Source organism: Rosa chinensis, chromosome 5 (genome assembly GCF_002994745.2).
Source record: "Rosa chinensis cultivar Old Blush chromosome 5, RchiOBHm-V2, whole genome shotgun sequence".
Lineage (NCBI taxonomy): Eukaryota > Viridiplantae > Streptophyta > Magnoliopsida > Rosales > Rosaceae > Rosa > Rosa chinensis.
The window spans coordinates 17,461,452-17,472,057 of record NC_037092.1 but is presented as its reverse complement, the minus strand read 5'-3'; the positions used below and the strand labels follow the sequence as shown (position 1 = coordinate 17,472,057).

Genomic DNA, 10,606 nt, shown 5'->3' with positions numbered 1-10,606 from the left:
GAGTATGTCAAGTTAATAAAAGTACAACGGCTAGAATAGACCAAAATTCTAGCTAGCACTTTCTCGGAAAGTGAACATATATATATATATATATATATATATATGTTCACTTTCCGAGAAAGTGCTAGCTAGAATTTTTCCTCAATCAACTCTCTGTACTTTTGATTTCATATTTTCTTGGTGTGGAAATGGTGTAAAGTCTAGCTAGCTCATGCATGCTTAACGCGCAAAGAACATGACTTTGGGCATACAAACTAAAAGTCCTATCTTATAATATTGACCCAAAAAAAAATTCTAAATTTAGTTCTATAATAAATTATAAATGGTTCATTCCTGCTAATGAAATTTGATTTCCATCTGTATATGATCCAATGGTTACGTGGTTCCCTTCATTCTAATGCTACTGTTCTCATCCCATATATTCTTTGTCAAACCTTTCGAAATTTCAAAAAGCAGTTAGTAAATCTCTCTAATCCTCTATTATTAGGATACACATTATTGTTCGTGTGCATGAAATCTAATATGAATGTCTGCATACCAAAAATGTGTTCTATGTCTATGAACATAAAATTATAAAATTATATTTGAAAGTTGTGAGACTACTTTAGGCTAATCAATTGTTTCTCAAACTTCTTAAATAGAGTGATACGTCTTTTAGGCTAATTCATTGCTTGCTACTAGGATCCTGTTTAGGAATGGAGTTTTCAATGTCTGATTATCAATTTAAAATATAATTAACCAATGAGAACAAACTACGCGCAACCTCTAATGTGAACATTGAGCCTAGCTAGCTCTGACCAAATGACATTGACTTGGCAATTGGTCGAATACGATTTTGCAAAGACCAGTTGTTGATGTCTGTTGATTAAACTAGCCCTAGCCATATATGCATGAAATTATGGGCTATAAGAAAGGAGGAGAAGCAAACGCTACTTATATAGTTCCCTTGATTGAGCATATACAATATACATATCATTATAATGATTCGTATCCAAAATGGTTCGCATCACAAGGCCTCCTGCTCTGTTTACATGATTTCTTTCATTATATTACTGCTGTTGGTCTCATCCGAAATAGTCTCAGCTGCCAGAGTTCAAAATATCCCAATCAGCAGTAAGTCTCTCAATCGATTGATCCATCTCTCCTCCAATTTTTTCTCTCTTTTTATAAAAGATAAACAGTGTGTTTAATTTGTTAATTGTTATGAAAGAGTGTCTGGTGCTTTTGTTCATTGATCAAGACATCAAATTAAATATCATATGAATGGGAATATAAAATGGATCTTCGTATATAGGTATGCATATACATATGTGTGTGTGTGTCCATGGCGTATATCCTTTTTCTCAAATGGATCGTGTGTGTGTGTGTGTCATTTGATGTAATAGTATTTAGAGACTTTGGGATTGATTTTCTTTGGATTAGCCTATAAAAGGTTTGAGTAGGGAAAGAATCCAATTGTTGAAAGATGAGTTTATTTCTAAAATGCCAAATACACCAGGCTAAAAGAAGAAAATGAGAAATGACATCAGTAGAAAAGTTAGTATTCTCAAATACACCTAAATTACTAAATAAGTTCAAAATATCCACGATCATCTTCTCAACGAATGAAGTGAACCATGGTGCTGGTCAAAAGGTTGAACAACTTTTGTTACCTAAAAAAAAAAAAAAGGGTAATCCGATCACTTTCCGAGAAAGGCTAAACACGACCAAATCACCTGGACTCTAGCTTTTATTCTAGGCTTATTCTAGATGTCACATAAGAAAATTAATTGGTGTAGAATTTACTATAGGGAGGTCCACTAGCTCATATTTAGCACGCAAAGAAACTTGACTTTTGACATATACAAGATTTATTTCTCGGTTTATCTCAACTAACTAATTAATAAAGAAACCAACAGTCTCATAAAATATAGAAAAAAACTAATTGCAGTTCTATAAAAAGTTCCATTCCTGCGAGGAAAATTTTCTATCTGTATATGATCAGCAAATTAAAATGGTTCACAAGGGCTGCACTGTTTTCACGGTTCCCTTCATTCTGTTGCTATTGTTCTCATCCAATATTGTAATCTTCTTTTCCAAAGCTTCCGAAATTCCTTCTGCGGAGTTCGTGGAGATTACTAAAGCAAAATCACCATCGTTGCCGGTTGGCGACCGAATCTTATTGGCAGTGGGCAACAATCCACCTATAGGAGTTCCGGTTGAACCATCGCCTCCAGATCATATTGGCTGAAGTTTCATTTGGTTCATGTATAAATATTAATGGTAGCCACTGAAAGGGATGTTAGTTTACAGTAAGGGCTTTTGAATTTAGCTATTATATTATTTTCTTTTCAGCAACTTAAGAAAGAACAAAGTAAAAGGAAGATGAACTGAGCCTGTATTCCTATTGTGCCTTTATTATGAATAAAATGTAGATTACAGTGAGCGATTTTATTTTGGTTCAAGTCAAATTAACATCACTGCTTTTGCAAGCAAATGTATTGTATACTTTTTAGATTTGGATTCTCTCTTAAACTTTCTAATTGTAGAAAAAAAAAACTAATCTATCTAAGAATACTTAGAGAAAGTCTAGAGCTCCAAGAACGTCGGAGCAGCGAAAACCCTACGAAATATTTCAAGGCCGTGTCCATGGGACGTCGTCGTCGGACGGGCGATCTGGTCGTATCAGTTCACTGGTAAGGGACAGAGGTTCTTGGGCAGGAGCAGGGGGCTGGGATTAACCGGGTCGTGTTCGGGGAGAGAACGACAAGCTGAGGGACTCCTCCTTGTTCTTTTTCGATCTGCGCGGCGGAGGTTTCGAGCAAGGGCGGTGCGGCTGAGGGGTTCGGGTGCGCGGCAGAGGCGGGTTGTCATTGCGGTTTTTTTCCCTGTTTGGGGTTGAGAAGTCTGACGGAGGCGGTGGTGTTCGATCCTGTATCGGATCTGATTTCGATTGGAATCGCGATCCAATACGATCCGGCCGGCGAAGTCAGCGGGTGGCTGTTCGGTGCGGCGTGGCGATCCGTCGGAAGCCGAGGTGCTGTTCCGGCAACGCAGGCGGGTTAGCTCCAACCCGCGCTCTCTTGCTTGGTTTCTGGGCTTTTGGGACTTCCCTTGGCTGCTGGGCTGGTTGTTTCTATTCCTCTTTAGGAATAAGTATTTTTTATTTATCTAGTGTTTTTTGTCTACATTTTCCGTTTTCACGGACAATCTAGGCACCTTTGTGCATCTAGTTTTTTGTATTTGGTCTGGTCTTGTCAACTTAATTCTCAGTGGATCTTGTTGTACACCAATTGCGGTCTCTAGGTAACTAGATTTATTGGTTAAGAATTAGGTTGGGAGGGCCGGATCTTTCTGGCGCCTCCGGCGTAATACCAAAAGGGGATCCCGCTATGTCTTCGTATTGATTGTACAATGAGTGGGTCTATTTTTTTATGTATCATTGTGGGTACTACAACTATCTTCTTGTCTGTCTATAGATGACAGCGGAAGGGTATGTAACGGCCTATTCTGGCTTTTGATGAATATATATTCGCCCTACTGGCTCGATTTTCAAAAAAAAAAAAAAAACTAATCTACCAGCCACAAATTCATTAATTGGGAACAAGGTTAAGAAATTTATAACTTTATAATTGTCACGTATTTTGATCTAATAAAAAGTTTAAGAAATTTACGTAAAAGCATGGATATGAGGTGATCCGAATCCAAATTCAAGAGACTCTCATCACAATTAATTCGAACTTTAGATTCACAGACACCAACAGTAACACATTATCAAAGGTAATCATTTTCTTGTGAGATGATGATAATGCATGTGATCATTTGACTCATTTCTTAATTATTTGGCAATGTCATTTTCCTCAACTAGACTTCACATTGTTCTTAATATATATGATCGCATGCATGGCTACTGGGTAGATCGTTAATTGGTCACACACACACACAAACGTACACACACACACACTTGTGCGTGACCTCAGCATCATAAATACCAAATCACCTGAAAATTAGATCGTCGTGGAAATTGACACAGATGAAATTTTGATTTATATGGTATTAATTAGTGCATAGAACTCTTATGTATAAGCGCGTAAAGACTTGACTAGTTTTATAGTATGTGATATTTAAGATCTTATAATTTTATATAAGGTTTTAGATTTCGCATGTGAGATGGATAATCTTGGAGCAATCAATGCTTCCGTTTTTTTTTTCTTTGTGTGTGGCTGTTTTGATAAAACAAAAGTTGTTTCTCCGATTCATAACTTTTTATTATTGAATGATTTTGTTTTAGAGAATAAATAATTTCATTATTTATCCATGACCAGAATACACGTTACATCAATTGTTGTCTTATACCAAAGTTATAGATAGCACAAGTCGCCAAACAAATTGATTGGTAACCCTCATTGCAAAAATATGAGCTCGCTTATTCGAACCTAAAAACAAAAGAACCCAAACCCTCACAACTTAACTACCTTCATAGTAAATTTAGTCGCTAGAGACCTCAATTAATATATAACTAGAAAAATTAAGAATTAAGAATTAAACCAACAAAGACCCAACTTCATTTCCAGGCAAAAAGCTGAAAAACTAGCTTGTTGCTTGGTATCTTATTGGTCATCTCTGCTTGCTTGAATTAGTTATTAGTATGTTTTCTCTGTCCATATTTAACTGTGATACCGCCGGAGCCTACTTTGGTACCAATAAACCCACTTACCATGACCTCCCGCGCATCATGATTTAAATTGCTTGGATTTCAACAGGCCTCTATCTTTGTGGGTTATGTCAATTCAATGACCTCAATATGGCTTTCTTGGTTCCTTGTTAGGCAGGTCTGGTTTGTGCTGTGATTCATCTTAAGCTTTGTATTGTGATGCTAGAATAAACAAGCAAGAAGCTAACCATGGCCTATAAAACAAGAAAAAACTTCTAACTGTGTTTGATAATTTTGATAAAAGGTTCACAAGGCCTGCGCTTTGTTTACAAGAAATATAAAACTATCCAAGAAATAAAAGAATGCTGCTGTTTATTTTACTTTCAGACTTCAACCACGTCCAATAACTGGCACAGAACACTATTCGGTAGCTTTGATGGACCTGCCATTCATTTACTTTCTACTTGCAATTCACTGAGAATGATCGGTTCTTCGGTTAGTCCATTTACGGTTTTCATCAAGTCATGCCCAGTGAATCCATCGTGCTTTGCATAAAATAGGTGCACAATTTTGCACATGTTCCAAAACAGGTCCTTGCAAGCTCTTGGAACTAAGCTATCCTTCTGCAAAACTAGTCTTTGCAGTTCTCTCCTCTTAATGGTTATAATGCTCTTCATCTCACTGAAGGTCTCTTCTTCAGTAGCACTGCCATTGCCATGAAGCATGGCCAATGTAACAGCATTTAGCTTCCCTTCTGCAGATTCCCTCTGCAAAAATGTAAATAGATGGGACTTCAATTCTCTTCTTCTGTTTTAAGAGAATTATAAGGGAAATGGTTGTGTACCTTAAAGGTTTGCATATCATTGAGAAGACGCCCACAGGTGCTCATAAGTTTATACAACTGGTGGAATTCGAAACTCCATACAGCCTCCTCTGAGAGCTTAGGCCCTACCAAATAGAGAGCTGGAAGCACAATCGGTCCCAAGGCAAATGATACATATGCATTTTCCATGTATTCATCCAGTGCCGGCACCGAATTGTTTAACAACCACTGAGTTTCCTTCAGCATAGACTTAACCAAATCCAACCACTGAAATCCAAAGATAGCTCGCATCATGCCAAGTCCAATGAATAAAAGACATTGACTTCACAATTTAAGATCACTTAGATATTTCAATGAATTGAAGCACTAAAATCACTGTCAGATGCTCAGGAAGACAACCACTCTAAAAGCAATTTTACTGGTACTCGATCAATAGATAGAACAATGATAACATGGACAAGTTAAAGAGATTCCATCTTACAATCTCTATGACGTGATTTGTTACACTGCGCTGTTGCCGCGGGAATGCATTGGCTCCAATCTCATTAATTGTGCTCTTAATTGCTGAAAATATGATTTCAACTTGCTCAGAACAAGAATCAGTTTTTGCGTTCACATCCCACCTGTGGTTCAAATGTATAGGTCAGTATATTAGGAGCACAAGCAAAAGTGTAGGACCAACCTCAGATCCAATGGAAAAGAAAACATACTTCTCGATCAATTGTATAAGGTTTACTAGTTCCTCTTCAGAACCTCCAACGTCAAAGAAATCATCAACCACAGTTGTAAGCACTCCGTTTTTGGCCCATGATATGCGGGCATCTGATAGTTCAGGAGGGAAAAGGGTTGCAGCAGCAGAGAAGTAACAGTATGCCTGCTTCTGCCTAGCAAATTCTAGCTTGTCTAATCTGCTCTCGACAACCCACCTGCTTACATGAAGCAAAAATCACACTCCAGGAAGAAAAAGAACACAGAAAAAAGTGTTATCCATTGTCTTAAACAACAAAAGCAAGTAGAAACTCTACTAACAAACAGCTCAAAAGACGGAGAAAAGAGGATGAGGAGGAGGAGGGACATCGACCTTGAAAGATACTTGAGTTCTTCCCGATGAATCGATTGACACATATTGAAGTCTTCCACTGCCAGTTTTAGGAAGTCTTCATTCCCAACATTTGAACAACTACCGCAGGAAGAGTATCAGGAGACATATGTAATATAAACTGACCCATCATGATAATCCAGAATAGTCATATTATTCTTAACAGAGAGGGGAAAGGAAGAAGAGGATACTAGAGGATATACCGATAAGAAGATTTTAAAATCTTTGTACTATCAGTGTTGTAATATTTTATTGATTTCCTGCTTGATAACCGACCCAGAGTTGCATAGGAAGGAAACCGAAGAGCATCATCCACCTGAAAACAAATAAAAAGCATTTCTAATGACTTATCATGGGGTTATAGAGATAAACATCACCACATCGGTAAGAGAGACTTATCTTAGAAATTACCTGATCAATATGGTTATTGAGTTTATGAGCCTGAGTTAAGTTATTTGATAATTCCTGTTTCAAGAAATGACTTGTCCAGTAATGTTGTTTCTCTAGAACTGATTCATCTGGATGAATGATGACTTCTGAAGCCCTAAAAAGTTCTAAGGCAGCACCAGTGTCCTTCAGATATCCTCCAAGGGAATTGAAGAAACTGTCTTCTGAAAATTGACTTAATGGATCTACAAGACAGCACAATTCAATTATACTATTTTTGCCAAAACAGAGTCACGAAGACCAAGGAACCTTAATTCAACAGTACCTGCAGAAACATCATATCCATGAAGACGTAAGAGTCGAAATGCCATAGCACAGGTGCCAGCACCTGAAAATATATCTTCATCCCCCTGCAGCCAGCATCTGTTTGTTGGGTAATGTCATGCTTCCCCATGGATGAGAACTAATACAATCTCACTTGAGAATAATAAAATAATAATAATGTGGAATCCAGTTTCATGAAAGTTACATTCCACTACTGGTGTAGACATATGGTGTCGGATTTGATACCTGTATGTTTCATCGAGTACACTCCTTATTTCCTCCCTGAAATGTCGATCAACGCCCATACTTTCAAGACTGGAAACCATAGAAAGGCGAGCATAGTTATCTAGAGGATAAATCGTTGGAACTGGATAAGGTAAATTAAGAATAATCAGTTTAAATCAATCTCAATGTAGCAAATACAATTAAAAAGAAAAAAAATATTGATGGAAACTTGGAAAGTATGAAGGTAGTAATAACCTGCACTTCCGAACTTTTCTATGAGTGAGCGTAGATAACTAAGACAACCAGCATTGTTGAGGTGAGTAAAAGCAGCAGCAGTAGTTGATGGTGAGTTAAACAAGGACCCATTCTTCTTCTGGTACTTCATGACCATCTCCCAGTCCTGTGACTTTCCGATTCCTTCTGAAATATATGCGAGATAGGCTCTCCACCCCTCTGAGTTGCTTCTGTTGCCTCTAAACAATGGCATAATGGAACATAATTTTCAATTACAATGAATTAGGGTGGAATTCAGAAATGTATTCCATGGCTTTCACAAGCATAAGAACCAATTTCATTCTATGCACTCATGCATATCTTAACTCTAAGAAAGGAAACTTGGGCTTTTTCACCCAGTAACGAAAGAAAACATTCTAAGATTCCAATAACAAAGCCAAACCTGCATGTTAAGCTCAGTTGGATTGACTAGGCAAGTCATATAATTTAACCAAATAACCAAAACCCAAGAAGAAAGTTAAAAACATACCTTTGAAGCTCAAAGTCTCTCCTGAGAAGTAAAGCATCTAAGGTTAATCCTCCCAAAGGTAGATTCACATCCAAATTCATTGCAGATTCAATCATGGAAGGAAATATTATACCAAACCCAACAGGAGATGGTTGCTCTCGATCAGTAGCTGAAGCTAAATTTGACTCGATAAAATGCAGACCTAAAATAACAAGGGTATTAATTTATAGAACATTAATGCAGGAAACTTAGAAATATGCAATATCAATGAATGTACCCTTGTCAATTAGTTCTTCACCAATATTCCATCGCTTTAGTGCAAGGATGCATGCTAACGTGGATAAGAGGGCATCTTTTGTTAACAACTGATGCAGATTAGGAGGACCCCATGAGCCATCATGAAGTTGATTATCTAACAACCAATTTACGCATTCAGGGAAGAAAGGCTCCTTCCCGGAATTTGGAGAAGGGACCATTGCCACCCAAGCAGTGTCATATGATGAAACAGAGAGATCAACCTTGTTGAACATCTCCTTTATTCTTTTTTTAGTTCCATCCAAACTCTGCTTAAATTAAGAGAAGCATTATGAAATTATTAATATTATAATATAGTATAAGAAAATCACAGAACTAGTGGGGCTGAGCCTACCAAAACAGCAGCATTTACTTCTGCTGTGCCATTTGTCCTTGGAACTATTGAAGCTGCTTGTGGCAAGAGAACTTTTCCTAATTTTTTTTCTTCAAGAAAATGTATACATTAAGAGCAAAACTCAATCCAGATTACCAAAAGATCAGTGCTTTTACACTATGGAGAAAAGACACAAAAAATGATAATCAGACAACTCTTATTAAATGCTTTACATATACAAAAGTCCGATATGTCTTTGTGGTTTCATATCAGTAGTATAATCCAATCATATAACCAACAGCTAAAGAAATCTATTTACTTTTAAAAGCATCTTTTAAAAGTAAATAGATTTCTCACAATTCATAAATATCTTGCTCCTCCCACAGAAGCATAGAATGTTGAAATTGAAAAAGAGAAAGGAAAAAAAAAACAATCATTTGAGTCTTTCTGAATTCACTACAATTATAACCTGTCTTCCAATTAGTATTGGTCTCCATGGATCCATTATCCTTCTATTTCCTTTAATCAGAATCTGTACAAATTGAGGAACTACTCTTTCTTGAAAGGCCCACCAAACTACAATCCTTAGTAATCTATCAAGCCCCTTTTCCAGTCAATGATATCATATGTTTAGTTTTTCTTTTTACTTCTCTATTCCTCCCCTATAAGGCTTAGTCCTCTTGTTGCTTTCCCTTTTCCCATGCTTTGAAATTGCTTTCTAAAATTCATGCAAGAACCAGTACAAAGAGAATGAGAGTTTGAAATCTGAAATCTCAAAGATAGATAACATTCTCCATTTTGTATAAACACAGAAGACAGAGAACTCTTTTCTCTCCTTCACAATAATTTTTTTTCTGTATTCCTCTGGTTGGTTCTCTACCAGTTCTTACCAACACTCACTCAGAGTGTGAAATCTGAATACTACCTTAGAGTCCTACACAAGGTCAAAGACTAAATATTAAAACATCCATAAAGCCTAAATATAAAATTTCTCACAAGTCACAACTCATCTTCAGACCCCACACCACCATCTCAAAAATTAACTTCAGAAGTCACTCACAGGAAAATCTAAAAGATTGAGGCATTGATTACAAAAACTCATCAACAGAGCAAAGATCAATCAACAAAATAAAGAACCCAATTCATGAAAATCATGCATAAACCCCAAAGAACAAAGAAAACAAAGCCAAACAGAGAAAGAGAGAAACCTGATGGGGAAAAGGTGCAACACCTGAAAGTGTTGAGCTGGGAGAAGGACATGGTTTAGAGATAAAGCTTTGAATCTCTTGACTCTGTATTTGAAATGGGGTGGTATATATTTTTATATGAAAGTGAAGGAACGGGAATAAAGATGGTAATAGATACGGGCAAGAAGAGACACAAAACGACGAGTTTGTCTCTGCGCGTTTGTGTTTGTGCTTTCTATAACTGTGTGAAAGGAACAGATGGATGGTTCTTTTGCGTTGGAGCCTCGGAGGTATCTAAAAGCTGTTGCTCTACAGTTGTAGTGGTCCTAGATTCTGATATTTTCTCTGTACATGCACAGGCTCATAGACCTGCGCTCTTTGACCTGTCAATTACTCATTTGACCAATTTATAAAAATACATATATCTATAGTATTTTGACATTATATGGACAATTTTATTGTTAATTCATAAATTCTGAAATGTGTATGTATTTATTAATTGAGAAATGCTAGCAAAATGTTAAAAAATTTCAATCAACTTATTTGATAGCAGATACT

General features: G+C 36.8%; 1 protein-coding gene and 1 long non-coding RNA gene across 6 annotated transcripts; one reads left to right on the top strand and one right to left on the bottom strand.

The window, feature by feature from the left end:
- Window positions 1–922: 922 nt before the first annotated feature.
- On the top strand, window positions 923–2,433 carry LOC112166485. Its single transcript, XR_002923288.2, has 2 exons — window positions 923–1,113; window positions 2,082–2,433. It is a non-coding gene; the product is annotated as an uncharacterized LOC112166485 (long non-coding RNA).
- A 2,457-nt stretch (window positions 2,434–4,890) lies between these two features.
- Window positions 4,891–10,334, bottom strand: LOC112164573 (ent-kaurene synthase, chloroplastic). Of its 5 annotated transcripts, none has more exons than XM_040505826.1 (14): window positions 10,070–10,334; window positions 8,883–8,971; window positions 8,511–8,799; window positions 8,255–8,435; window positions 7,747–7,964; window positions 7,513–7,633; window positions 7,268–7,365; window positions 6,967–7,187; window positions 6,759–6,871; window positions 6,538–6,636; window positions 6,167–6,382; window positions 5,938–6,079; window positions 5,478–5,723; window positions 4,891–5,400 (listed from the first exon to the last, which is right to left on the bottom strand). In XM_040505826.1, exons 1-14 carry the CDS (start codon window positions 10,119–10,121, stop codon window positions 5,083–5,085), a joined length of 2,403 nt encoding a protein of 800 aa, XP_040361760.1. In that variant the 5' UTR covers window positions 10,122–10,334; the 3' UTR covers window positions 4,891–5,082. The 5 variants fall into 5 exon arrangements, with proteins under 5 accessions (XP_040361760.1, XP_040361761.1, XP_024156575.1 ...); XM_040505827.1 differs by having other exon boundaries at window positions 8,883–8,959; XM_024300807.2 differs by having other exon boundaries at window positions 8,511–8,796; window positions 8,883–8,959; window positions 10,070–10,333.
- Window positions 10,335–10,606: the final 272 nt, after the last annotated feature.